Below are 14663 nucleotides of genomic sequence, written 5' to 3' on the forward strand. Positions count from 1 at the left end.
TTGATTGCAAGAACTGCTTACATTTAGACTTCCAGCACAGACAAATGTTACTGCACACAGCTTATTCCGTAGAGCAGAATTAGAGGGAACGGAATACACCTAATGAAAACATAAGTAACAGTGAAAGCTGGACAAAAACGAACAGAGAACATATGTCTCTTTCCTCCATTTCCCCATATTTTTCAGTGATCACTCCATGTTTTATATTTATAGTTCCTTATGATTCTGGTATGCTGTTGGATAAGTTATTAGGTTCTGTCCTTCTAAAACAAAAAACGTTACATAAGAATTTTCAAATTGGAAATATTACTACAGCTTTTGAATCTTTTGAAGTGTCAGGTTCAAAATCACAATGAAATACATGCTTTCCCCAGACATTTTCATTTTTCACCTGACTGCAGGTTTGCTATTTATCAACCAAAATGATCTCCCATGCATTTTTAAGAATTAAACTTGATAAATATCGGGTTTTTTTCATCCTTCTCAGGATATTTGTCATTTAGGAATGTGTTATCCTCCAGTCTTGTGATTTCCAAGCCCTAAAATGATGCCTATGATGACTTCTGTATCTAGTGATCTCATTTGTAATCAGAAACTGACCAGATTTATTTTCATTCTCTATGAGCTGATTTTTTTTTTTGCCTTGATCCTACTGTCATTTGAGGCCAATTGTGTCTCTTGGGGAACTTTAGAACGCTGGTTAGACAAAGACATGGTGTGCTGAAAGCTGTCCTGTTCTGTTTGCCTTGCTATCTTTAATCTTTTGCTTGTCACACTTGAATGCAGCAGGCCTCTGTGTTTGTTTTGATCTGTTTATAGGGTGAATCATGTTTTAAAATCAATTGTATTGTTTGAATTTGGCTTCATTCAGTGGCTATGGTGAGATTTGAACTCCTGTTCCCAGATCATTGGCCTGAGGTGCTGGAATTATAGCCCAGTGACATTACCACTAAGTCACTATTTCCCCTAGCATCTAAGCCTCCTGGACATGATCTCTGCTGCACTATCTGAGATCTGCCTTTTCTTTAATCCTAATCCAGACTTGTTTTTATTTTTTTGGGGTCTTTTTATTCATTCATGGATTGTGATGTTGCTGTCCGAGCCAGAATATGTTGCCCAGAATATGGTGGTGAGCACTCTTCTTGAGCTCATTTTTTTTTGTGTGTGGGGAATTGGGGAAATTCATCTTTGGTGGGACCAACATGATTTTGAACCAGTGGCAGTGAAGGCACAGTGAAGTGATCTACTTCTCAGTCAAGATGGTGTGTAGCCTGAAAGGGAGCTCGCAGGTGGGGTTATTCCCATACTTGTGCTCCCATTGCCCTTCTATTTGATAGAGATCACAAGCTTGTAAGGTGCAAGCACTATTCCTGCAAGATCTCACCTTAAGCCTCAACTTGCTGAAACGAAGCCAAAATATTTCATAAGTTGGTGATCAGGTAATTTGTTTAATGATTTTATTACGACTTGAATTTCGCATGTTTGCTTTAAAATAAATGAACATTGTTTTTGCTTTTGAAATTTTAGCCTAAACTTTCACTTAAGCTCTTCAGTTAGAGTTGTAAAGATTGAATTCTTCCTAGCGTTGCCTCTACTTTGAATGGTGGTCTAATTATTTGCCCCTATTTGAAACCTTGACTAAACAATTTTGGCAAGTGCTATATTAGAATTATATAGAATTTATAGCAACTAAATAAGCCATTTGGCCCAATCAGTTTCTATGCTTATGCCCATGTAAGTTTCCTGTCACCATATTTCATCTAATCCTATATGCATCTATATCAATTTCTTTCTCTCTCATGTTATCTAGCTTCCACCAAAAATCATCAGTGCTGTTCACATCAATTATTACATGTGTAGCAAAGTTTCTCCTGATTTATTGATGTCTTTTATATTTATGATTATGTACCTGTACAAGTGGGAGCAACTTCTATTATTCTCTGTTCTATCTGACCAAATCCCTCCATAATTTCAAAGGCATTATAATTTTAATAATTCTAGGTCACCCCCTTAGCCTTCTCTATGTGAAAGAGGCCCAGCATGCTGGGGATAACTAAGTAGTCATAATTAAAGTGTGGAGAAAGTGAGACCTGCTGATCAGTCAAAAAGTGTGGCACTGGAAAAGCCGGTCAGGCTACATCCAAGGAGCAGCAGAGTTGATGTTTTGAGCATAATGCCTGATGAAGAGCTTGTGCCTGAAATGTTGATTTTCCAGCTCCAAATTATGCTGCCTGACCAGTTGTGCTTTTCCAGCGCCACACTTTTTGATCATAATTAGAATGTGGCTGTTTTATCAATCTATGTTCATTTAATGGTCTTCACCGCATGATGAGTTGGTCATTCATAGAATAACCTTTACATCTTCTGGCTGCTTGTGGGAGTATTATGCACTTTTGAGATTTGTTCACTATTGCACAAGAGTTATTCCAGTCTTTTACAAGTTCATTGAAAGTCCATTCAGAATGCAATAATTTCCAGTCAAAACATTTTAATGGTGTAGTGTTGCTGTTAACCAGTATCTTGAAGAGAACATTGAAGCCTGATTTCATTATTAAATGGTTCTTCTCTGATTGCAAGGGTGCTTTTTACATGAAAGGCAAATATATATCATTTAAGCAGTTTTGCATTTTAAAGGGCATTCACTTCTTTTCCTCCTTTCATGCAGGTCATTGTTCTATGAGAATACTTGGGTAATAATCCAAGATTTGCTCTTAAATAGAGTGAAAAGGTCTCTTACACACAGTCAAAAAGAATATATCTTGATAGTGAGGAATGTTGTTCGTGCTTTTGACGCAGCACATGAACTATGACCAGAATTTACAAATAGCTAATTTACGTTATGCAATTTTGTTCACAGATCCAACGAAAGATCTTTGTTTTGGGGATGGATTTAGCCGATTTCTTTTGGATGAATTTTTAGGCTATGATGATATACTGATGTCCAGTGTGAAAGCATTGGCTGAAAATGAAGAAAACAAAGGTGAGTTCAATTAACACCACAACAATGGCTGACTAGTCTCAGCTAGCATTTAAACCAATCAACTGTACCTTTTATACTTTGGATTTAGTCTTCTGTTCTGCATAAAAACATTAGTTAGCATGCATTATCTAAAACAAAAGGAAGTGTCAATTTTTTAAAGTTATTGCCTTCAGTAATATGTCAATATAGGTATTTTACTAATATACTTTGCTTTGGTGACTTTTAAGAGCAGATGGCACAGTGGGCGGCACGGTGGCACAGTGGTTAGCACTGCTGCCTCACAGCGCCTGAGACCCGGATTCAATTCCCGCCTCAGGCGACTGACTGTGTGGAGTTTGCACGTTCTCCCCGTGTCTGCGTGGGTTTCCTCCGGTTTCCTCCCACAGTCCAAAGATGTGCAGGCCAGGTGAATTGGCAATGCTAAATTGCCCATAGTGTTAGGTAAGGGGTAAATGTAGATGTAGGGGTATGGGTGGGTTACGCTTCGGCGGGGGCGGTGTGGACTTGTTGGGCCGAAGGGCCTGTTTCCACACTGTAAGTAATCTAATCTAATCTAATCTAAACAATTTAAAGGAAAACAGGAGGATACCATTCAGCCCTTTGGGAATTTCACAATTCTATTAGATCACAGCTGATGTATATTTTAACTCTATCCATCACTTCTGTTTCAAAGTTGTAAACTACTCACCAAAAAAAAATTCATTAATTTGAGTTTGGGGAATCAGTTCAAATTTCCATTATAATTTGTGAAAAACCATTTTTTGACATCACTTCTAAGTGGCTCAACTCCTACAGCTGTCCACCCTTAATCTGAACTCTTATTGAACTGAATCAAATCCTTGACAAACATATGAACAGCAATGGACTGTTAAACCCTTGGTCCATCTGACTGTTTCACACAGTTGTGATACCGTCGATTCTATCAAAACCTTATGATTATCTGAGAAACAGGAAATATGAGTAAGAAACGGGTAAAAGCTCAGACCAAAATGGAGAGGGGAAGGAATATTGAAAATTCTTGCCTTGTGCATGCAGAAGACTTTATTTTAAAAATGGGTTTGGAAGATCACTGAATTCACTGTAGGACATACCTATCTTCAGTTGTAATGTCTTCCTCAACCAGATTCGGGCCCATTTCTTGTTTGAAGAAATTCAGTAAATCAGCGTGAGCCACGCAAAAGAGCAACCTTGTTTGAGGTCCACTACTCCCTGGTGCAAAAAACATCATTTGACGTGGAACCTAGATGACCCCTTTCTGCAACTTAGAATTCTGAACCTGGTTCTTCTCCAACCTTATTGTTGCCAAACTGTCAACTGGAACACAATCTATTCCATTCATTTTTTAAAAAAATCATTCTTGTGATGTGGGCATCACTGGCTAGGCTAGTATTTGTTTTCAATCCCTATTTACCCCTGGAGAAAGTGGTGGCACCTTGAACTACTGCATTTCTTGGGGTGTATGGACATCCACTGTGCTATTAGGAAAGGAGTTCCAGGATTTTGTCCCATTGATAGTGGAGGAATGGAGATAGTGTGTGGATTGGAGGGGAACTTGCAGTTGGTGCTGTTACCATGCATTTGCTGTCCTTGTCCTTCTAGACTGTAGAGGTTGCAGGTTTGGAATGTGCTTTTGGTGGAATTTTTCAGTTTCTGCAGTGGTCCTTGTAGATGGTCCACACTGCTGCCTCTGTGCATTGGTGATGAAAAGGGAGAATGTTGTGGTGGTGAATGGGGTGGCAATCAAGCCAGGTACTTTGTCCTGCATAGTGTTAAGCTTCTAAGTTGTCCTCCTGTACACCCACCCTGTGAGTGGAAAGAGTCATCTCTTTGGCGAAGGACCAATGATGATAGCAGTTCAATTTCTGGTCAGTGTAACTCCCAGCATATTGACAGTAGAAATATATAAATAGTAATGCCATGGACAATGGTTAGGCCTAAGTCTTATGAAGTGTAGTCAGATCATTAATAAGTCTACACATCTGTAAAGCATAGTTGCAACTCTCAGCATATCTTGATAACTGAAATGTTTTATACTGAGAATTAATCTCTTCGATCTTTTTTGCACTTTTGTCAAAAGCTGCAATGTAACATGCCATGTGAAGGCATCAAACTCAGACAGTATTTGAAGTGAGGCTTTACCAGGGTCTTGTAAGTGTCAAATTAGTATGTCTCCACTTATCAATGATCCTATAAATGCACCCAGCACACACTGTTCTAGCTTTCACTTCACTACATTGCTTTAGAAATCTAAGCGCATCCAGATTCCTTTATTTCTATGTCTTTTTAAATACTTTGCTTGATCAGTTATCACTGTTGGACATTTAACTTGTCCACATGGATAACAGTACACTTTCAAATTAAACAGCATACCAGTTACGAGCATGATCTCACAATAAATTAAGATCCAGTTGAAGAGACAAGCATCATTTACAATCCCAGTACTCATAATGGCCTTCATAATTTCATAGTTTAGTGCTCTGGATGATCTATCTTTTAACTTGATTTCCAAGTGATTTGATTTGACCATTATTAGTGATAGTGATCAAATATTTTATTCAGTAGAAGCAAGGCTCATTGCATTATAGTATCTATATAGTAATTCACAAAGTGCAATGATGTGTTATATTGCTTGTTGTTCCCTGGAATAACAGAAGTTGCAATCTGCGCAAGTGTAACCATGCCAGCTAGTGCCCCAGTATCATCATCCATACAGTATGAGAAATGGACACAGCTGGTTCTTTCCTTGGCTATGACTGTTAGAAGATCCCACACTCTTGGCCAAATTCTTCTGCAACCTTAGGGAATGCTTACTAGTACCTTTTAGACATCAAAGCCCATGGAGTCCAATTTAACCTAATTATAAATTTTTTATACCTGAATTAACCTATCCAGTAGAAAGTTGACATGTACTTCTTGTTGCCTACTTTGACCAGGTAGTCTCGTTTAACCCTTGGTTATTTTCAATGCTTCTAAACTATTATCAGTGTTATTATGGCAATACCGATGTACATTATTAACACAATAAATGTGTAATGTCCATGATGGCCTAATAATTTCTGAGGCTTGCTCCCTTTTATAGCTTATCACTTCAAATGAGTTGTCTAGTGTGTGTTCAGATGAGAACATAGTTGCCTTTACTTGCTATTCTTATCTTATTTGTGCTTTTCTTTGGTTTACTTTTAGCCATATTATCCCTTGTCTCTGCTTCTGCCATCCTTCTGCTACTACTGTACTGTCAATTTTTTGATATTTCTTACACTCATAAGGCATAATAGTTTATTTGGTTAATACAAAAATGAACCACAGTATGTATATAAATATTCTTGGAGTTCAGGCTGTCGGTATTTTAACTATATTATGCACAGATTTGCAGTCTATGCATCCAGACCATGAAGAAAAATTGTAAAGAACTGTGGTCCCAACAGTATTCCCTGCAGCCTGACTGGCTCCAAACAAATCCAAATCAATATATAACAACTCTTTGCCTGCATCCTGCCTGTCAGTTCCTAAAGCAACCCATTATTTCACTATGATTCCTGAAAGTATAATCCTGTACAGATTTTTTGTTACATTACTTAATAAAAGCTTTGGAAGTTAGATTGTCTATTTGGTTTCCCTCATTCATAATCTTCATGAGAACATCAACTATACAATAATGTTTAAAGCATGAAATCTTTAATGAAACCTTTTTGGGTGTCCCTAATATGTCCCACCATATTCAAGCATATTTTGCATCCCTAATGATTCTCTTAAAGGTATTTTCTATTACTGAAATCAAATTAATGGGCCTGACATTACCCATGGCTTATTGGCTTTTTAAAAGATAGGGACAAAAGTTAGCTAAGTTAGCTGCCTTATAGCCTACAACCCAGAGTGTAGTAGGTATTAAAATGCAACTGGGGTTGATGTAACATCTGTCTAATCTCTGAGGAGACTTGGGCAAATATAATTTGACTTAGTTGCTCTATTTCCAAATTCTTAATTCTGTTTTAAAATATTATGTTAGTCTGATAATGAGTTTTACTATTAAAATCAATAAATTCTATTAGTTGAACATAGTCTTCAAGAGTGAGGACTGATGCAAATTGAACATTTCTTCTATATACCGACTCCTTTTGTAGCCTATCCTTGAACCTCCTTCTGAGGTCTACATAGCTTTGTGACAATTTTGACTCTTCACGTAACTGAAAATTGTTTTCCAAATTCTTTCATCGTTGTCTACACTCTAGCAATCAGATCAGTTAAAAATGTAATAGTCTTATAATTGCTACTCAATAAGTTCATTCCTTAATTTCCTGTGCTTCAGGGAGCACAAACTCAGTCTGTAATATGTTTTCAGAATTTAACTTTCTTGCCCCGAAACAGATATTCCTAAATTCAAAATATATCAGAATCGATTCAGTTCTTGATTTTTACTCTTGATATATTCTGTTTAACTCTGTAATCGTTGGTATAATTTATAATTAATCATTGAAGGACTTATATATATTTGTTAATGGAAATTGCCATGCAAACAAATTTAGTTTGATATGTTGCCAGAACCACTTAAGCAACAGTAAGTGCAACTCTACACCTCAAACTCCGTATGTGAACTCCATTCGAAATAAAGTAATTGACATTGTTGATGTGATATAAACAATTTATTGCAGGATTTTAGAAGCCATGTGACCATTTTGCTTCATGTGGCGATTGCATCTTAAATGTCACCAATGTTTTATTTTTCAACCAGGATTTTTGCGCAATGTAGTGTCTGGGGAACACTATCGTTTTGTTAGCATGTGGATGGCTAGAACCTCCTACCTGGCAGCCTTTGTCATCATGGTTATATTTGTAAGTATGTTAGTGAGCCATATTAATGCCTGTTATTCCTGCAGTCAACTTCCAGATGTATGGGTGAAAAAGCTTAACTTCTTTTCGCTCCCAAGGGTACACTGTGAACTGAACATGGCATCAGGAGACTTACCTTCTCTTTCTCCTCTGCCCCCACCAAAGAAAGTCCTTCAACCAACACCAGTTTGCATTCACGAAGTTCCATTATAATGGTCATACATCCCAAAGCACTTCACAACAGCACTGTTAAACACAATTTGAATGTCAAGCCACATGGGGTGACAATTGAGACAGATGATTAAAAAGGTAAGTTTTTAAGAAGCATACAATCATAGAGATGTACAGTAAGGAAACAGACCCTTCCGTCCAACTTGTCCATGCCTACCAGATATCCCAACCTAGTCTAGTCACACCTGCCAGCGCCCAGCCCATATCCCTCCAAATATTTCCTATTCATATACCCATCCAGATGCCTTTTAAATGCTGCAATTGTGTTAGCCTCCACCACTTCCTCTGGCAGCTCATTCCACACAGATACCACCCTCTGCATGAAAAAATTGCCCCTGAGGTCTTTTTTATATCTTTCCCCTCTCACCCTAAACTTATGCTCTCTAGTTCTGGACTCTCCTACCCCAGGGAAAAGGAAGACTTTGTCTATTTATCCTATCCATGTCCCTCATGATTTTATAAAGCTCTATAAGGTCACTCCACAGCCTCCGAGGCTCCAGGGAAAATAGCACCAGCCTATTCAACCTCTCCCAATAGCTCAAATCCTCCAACCCTGGCAACATCCTTGCAAATCTTTTCTGAACGCTTTCAAGTTTCACCAATCTTTCCGATAGGAAGGAGACCAGAATTGCATGCAATATTCCAACAGTGGCCTAACCAATGTCCTGTACAGCCGCAATATGACCTCCCAACTTCTGAACTCAATACTCTGACCAATAAAGGAAAGCATACCAAACGCCGCCTTCACTATCCTATCTACCAGTGAATCCACTTTCAAGGAGCAATGAACCTGCACTCCAAGGTCTGTTTGTTCAGCAGCACTCCCTAGGAACTAGGAGTTGCAGGTAGATAGGTGAGTGAAGAAGGGTTTTAGTATGCTTTCCTCTATTGCGGCATGGTGGCACAGTGGTTAGCGCTGCTGCCTCACAGTGCCAGAGACCCAGGTTCAATTCCCGCCTCAGGCAACTGTCTGTGTGGAGTTTGCATGTTCTCTCCGTGTCTGCGTGGGTTTCTTCCGGGTGCTTTGGTTTCGTCCCACAGTCCAAAAATGTGCAGGTTAGGTGAATTGGCCATGCTAAATTGCCCATAACGTTAGGTGAAGGGGTAAATGTAGGGGAATGGGTCTGGGTGGGTTGCTCTTTGGAGGATCGGTGTGGACTTGTTGGGCTGTAAGTAATTTAATCTAATCATACGATTCCAATAAGGTTTCCAATAAGATTCCAATCCCTTTCTTACTTCTCATTTCCACCCAAATAACTTGCCTGGATGTATTTCCAGGAATATCCTCCCTCAGTATAGCTGTAATGCTATCCCTTACCAAAAACGCTACCTCCCTCCTCTCTTGCCTCCTTTTCTGTCCTTTCTGTAGCATTTGTATCCTGGAACATTAAGCTGCCAGTCCTGTCCATCCCTGAGTCATGTTTCTGTAATTGATATGATATCCCAGTCCCATGTTCCTAACCCTGTCCTTAGTTTATCTGCCTTCCTTCTAGGCCCATTGCATTGAAATAAATGCAGTTTAATTTCAGGCCTATGTTGTTCTCTGCTTTGTCCCTGCCTGCCCTGATTATTTGACTCACTTCTTTTCTCCACTGTACCAGTCTCCAATTGATCTCTTTGTTCAGTATCTCCCTGGGTCCCAACCCCCCCACCTTACTAGGTTAAATCCTCCTGAGCAGCTCTAGCAAATTTCCGTGCCAGTATATTAGTCCCCTTCCAATTTAGGTGCAATCCGTCCTCCTTGTACAGGTCACTTCTACTTCAAAAGAGTTTCCAGTAATCCAAAAATGTGAATCCTTCTCCCGTACACCCCAGCTGTTCAGCCACGCATTCATCTGTTCTATCCTCCTATTCCTGCCCTCACTAGCTCATAGAACCTGGAGTAATCCAGATATTACTACTCTCGAGGACCTCCTTTTTAAATTCCTGCCTAACTCTCTGTAATCTCCCTTCAGAATCTCAACTCTTTCCCCTACCTATGTCGTTGGTCCCAATGTGTACAATGATCTGCTGGCCCCTTTCCCCTGAAAGCATTCTGCACCCTCTCTGAGACATCCTTGATCCTAGCACCAGGAAAGCAACACACCATTCTGATTTTTCACTGCTGGCCACAGAAATGTCTGTTTGTGCCTTGGATTAGAGAGTCCCCTAACCCAATCGATCTCTTGGAATTCAACATACCCCTTATTTCATTAGAGCCTGTCTTAATACCAGAAATTTGGCTGTTTGTGCTATGTTCCCCTGAGAATCCATCACCCCCTGCATTTTCCAAAACAGCATACTTGTTTGAAATGAGGATCGCCACAGAAAACTCCAGCACTACTTACCTACCTCTCTTATCTTTCCTAGATTTAACCCATCTATGTGACTGTATTTGCGACTTTTCTCCCTTCCTATAACTGCCATCCATTACATCACCTTGATCTTGTAAATTCCTCATTGCCTCTAACTGTCTCTCCAGCCGATCCATTCAACCTGAATGGGTTCACAACCAATGGCATTTATTGCAGATATAATCCTCAGTAACACATAAACTCTCTCTAAACTCCCACATCCGACTAGAAGAGTATATCACTCATTTTTGCTTCTTTCAATCTACAGACCCAGAAAATAGCTCTGTCTTATTCCTCTACAAAACACTGCTTCAGGTTAAATTAATACTTACGGCTTATATTTTTTTAAGTTTAATCAAAAGAAATATCACAATACAACATATAATCAAGAACGAACCTACTCTACTCACTACTGCAGACTTACTGTAAGACCACACTTAAAATATTCATTTGTCTGTTTCTGTGCTGTGGCCTCTCCCAAACAGGTTCCTCCAAGATTAGTTGTGAATTTCACTGTTTGTTAATTTTCGCAGACGCACTCTGATGCCCAGCAATACACGAATTCAAACAGTGAAGGCACTGCTGTATCAATTAGCAGTGTGGGTCACTCACCTCACTCACCTCACTCACCCTGAAGTTTATTCAGTCCAGTAACTGTATGATAATACTCTTTGCTTAACCGTCTTTCCATGTGGAGTAGTTGTTCCAGTGAGAATTACAACATTGAAAAGTAAGACATTGATTCTTAGTATGTCCTGATCTGAAACCTATTTTGTGATTTCATCTCTTGCTAAGTTTTTAATTGTCTAATTTCCTGAATTGACAGCTGATCTCAATTACTATGAATTAAATTGTATCCTTGGCATCTATCCTGTGTAATGGATGCAGGATATTGGATTTATTATTTGACATGCATGTTGTGGTATACACTTACTAGTTGCTTGCAATTTTCATCTTCAGTTGAATTTTAGAAATTATTTATAGGTCACAAGTTGCAATGAATCCTCTGTTTTAGGAGAAGCTTTGACTGGTTTCTTTCTTTTCCCCAGACGCTATCAGTTTCAATGCTATTACGTTACTCTCATCATCAGATTTTTGTCTTTATTGGTAAGTTCACGCCTTAAGATTTCTTCATTATTGAGAATTTCACATAATGTGAACAGGAACTGTAGCCTTTTTATTTCAATAATAATAGTTTGCTAAGCTTTTCTCCAAATGCTTACATAGAAAAGACATAAATTCACCAAATAAACCCTGTTTTCCTTTCCTTGTTTACATGCATCAATTTCACGTTATGCTATGAAATACCAGTGCATGAGTGTTTAATGCCTGGTGAAATGGTTCACTTAAATTCAAGCAGGTGACCGTTTAAAATGAAATTATAGAAGCGTCATTAAAACAAAAAAGGAGAGAGAGTTATCCTTGCATCCTGGTGTCCAAAATCATCAGACTCCTCAAAGGGCTTTACAACTAGCGAAGTACTTTTTGTATGTAGCAAACTCTCACATTCCAGGTTGAAACAGAGATTTAGTCAATAAGGGAATCAAGGTTTATGGGGAAAAAGCTGGAAAATTGAGTTAAGGATTGTCAGATTAGCCCATGCTCTCATTGAATGGTGAAGCAGACTTAATTGGCTGAAAATCCTACTTCTGTTCCTCCATCTTGTTGTCTAATGGATAGCTCTCCTTCTCTCATTGAAAATAGCTCCATTTGAATTTTTTTTTAACAGCCATCCCAGCAGATGGGATCTTGGGTTTAATGACTCAGTCTGAAATGTGGCATCACTGAAAATACAACACTCCCTGAGAACTGTACTTGAGTGTTTTGCTCTTAAACCCTGAGTGGAATTTGAATCCGAATCTTGTGATTTTGGAAGTGAATGTAGAGCATAGAGCATTACAGCACAGTACAGACCCTTCAGCCTTCAATGTTGTGCCGACCTGTGAAAATAATCTGATGCCTATCTAACCTACACTGTTCCATTATCATCCATATGTATATCTGATGCCCATTTATATACCCTTAACATCGGCAAGTCTACTACTGTTGCAGGTAGGCCCTTTCACTCCCCTACTACTCTAAGTGAAGAAACTATCCCTAATATCTGTCCTAAATCTTATCACCCCTCAATTTAAAGCTATGTCCCCTCATGTTAGCCTTCCAACGAAAAAGACTGTCACTGCCCACCCTATCTAACCCTCTGATTATCTTATACGTCTCGATTAAGTCACCTCTCAACCTCCTTTTCTCCAATTAAAACAGCCTCAGTTCCCAGCTTTTCCATGTAAGGTCTCCCTTCCATACCAGGCAACATCCTTGTAAATCTCCTCTGAACCCTTTCCATAGCTTCCAATTCCTTCCTATAAGGTGGTGACCAGAACTGCACGCAATACTCCAGGTGCAACCATACCAGTGTCTTGCACAGCTGAAGCATGACCATGTGGCTCCGAAACGCAATCCCTCTGCCAATAAATGCCAACACACCATATGCCTTCTAAATAACCCTATCAGTCTGGGTGGAGACTTTCAGGGATTTGTGCACCTGGACACAGATCTTTCTGTTCACCTACATTGCCAAAAATTTTACCAGTGGCCCTAGTACTTTGCATTCCTGTTATTTCTTCCAAAGTGAACTACCTCACACTTTCCCATCCATATTCTCACTAGCATTGCCCTTTTCCAATGTGAATACTGACGAAAAGTATTCATTAAGCGCTTCCCCTATATCCTTAGATTCCACACACAACTTTCTACTCCTGATGGATATGCTGCAGTCTGAGCTAAGGCTGGAACATTTTAAATATTTTATTCATAAGGTGTGGGCACACAGTAGGCCAGCAGTTATTGCCCATCTCTCGTTACGCTTGCGAAGGTGATGATGAGCTGCGTTCTTGAACCAATATCGTTCAGGGTAGGTGCTGTTAGGAAGTGGGTTCTAGAATTTTGACCCAGCCAACAGCAAAGGAATGATCATGTAACTCGCAAGTCAGATTTGTACAGGAACGTGCTGATGGTTGTGTTAGTGTTCTCATGCATCTTTTTGCCTGTAAATTTAGATAGTGGAGGTTGCTGTTGATATGGAATGTATTGTTGAAGGCATCTTGATGAAATGTTGCAGTGCTGCTTACACATGGTACACCCTGCTAACTTTGTGTGTCAGTGGTGAAGGGAGATAGTTGTTGAAGGTGATAGGTGGAACAGATTGTTTTGACCTGAATGGTGTTGAACTACTTGATGTTATTGGAACTGCACTCATCTAGAGAAGTGGAGAGTATTCCATGGCACCCTACCTTCTGCCTTGTAGATGAAAGCTAGGATAATTGAACGGCTAGTCCAATACAGTTTCTAGTTTGTGGAACCTCAAGGTCATTGCCTTCCATATTCTGGGAAATAGTTGAACATGCCATTCACTTTCACCTCTAGCATCACACATTGATTCAAAGTGTGTCCCCATGATTTTTGGCTTGTCATTTCAGCTTTTGTTCTTTTCAAAACATTTCTAGAAAGAAAACGGAAAAGGAAATTGCGCGCTAATCTTTAATGCAGTGTATATTTGCACCACTTGAGGTCCATTGCTGGTCGGATGTCACTGTGTCCCTCCAAGGTTGGGAGGAGCACTTTTAGTATGGGAAGTTCCTTTTAGTCTTATTCCAATTCTCTGCAACCTAGTAAATTGTTATACAGTTGACCTTGTAGGCTGCTTGCTTCTGATCGTGACTGGCAACTCTGGGACCATTAAGTCACATCAGAAGTTTACTTGAATGATTATCATTGCCTTCGATACAGTAAACCCAAAGCAAAATCTAGAAATAGGGTGATGTTCAAGACAAGGCCTGGAGTTCTTTTACTTTCATGGTATGTGGGCATCGCTGGCTGGAATAACATTTATTTCTCATGGCTAAGTTGTGGTGAACTGCCTTCTTGAACTTCAGTAGTCTGTTTGGGGTGGGTCGACCCACAATACTGCTGAGGGGAGAATTCTACGATTTTGAACCAGCAATATCTTTCCAAGTCAGAATGATTGGCTTGGGGGACCTTGCACTGGTGGTGTTCCTATGTACCTGTTGCCCTTGTCCTACCAGATAGTAGTGATTATGGATTTAGCCTTTGTTCAAATGCATCTATGTAAATTATGACTTTTTTTGGTAAAAATGTTTCCTCAGAAATCCCCATTTAATTTCTTGGTGACTATTTTATATTAATACACTTAAGTTTTGGTCTTCTCCACAAGTGGAAACATTCTCTTTATGTCCACTCTAGCAAAGCCTTTCATATTCTAAAGCCCTCTGTTA

General features: G+C 39.3%; 1 protein-coding gene across 3 annotated transcripts in view; it reads left to right on the top strand.

Moving 5' to 3' along the window:
* tmem259 (transmembrane protein 259) overlaps positions 1-14663 on the top strand; it is a 55412-nt gene that overhangs the window by 25549 nt on the left and 15200 nt on the right. For 2 of the 3 annotated variants that reach the window (XM_072593916.1, XM_072593915.1), the window contains exons 5-7: positions 2858-2980; positions 7710-7810; positions 11421-11478. In XM_072593916.1, coding sequence (XP_072450017.1) covers positions 2858-2980; positions 7710-7810; positions 11421-11478 — 282 coding nt within the window. The remainder of the gene's footprint in view (positions 1-2857; positions 2981-7709; positions 7811-11420; positions 11479-14663) is intronic. The other variant, XM_072593917.1, reaches the window with a different exon arrangement.

This window comes from Chiloscyllium punctatum, chromosome 24 (assembly GCF_047496795.1).
Source record: "Chiloscyllium punctatum isolate Juve2018m chromosome 24, sChiPun1.3, whole genome shotgun sequence".
Taxonomy (NCBI): domain Eukaryota; kingdom Metazoa; phylum Chordata; class Chondrichthyes; order Orectolobiformes; family Hemiscylliidae; genus Chiloscyllium; species Chiloscyllium punctatum.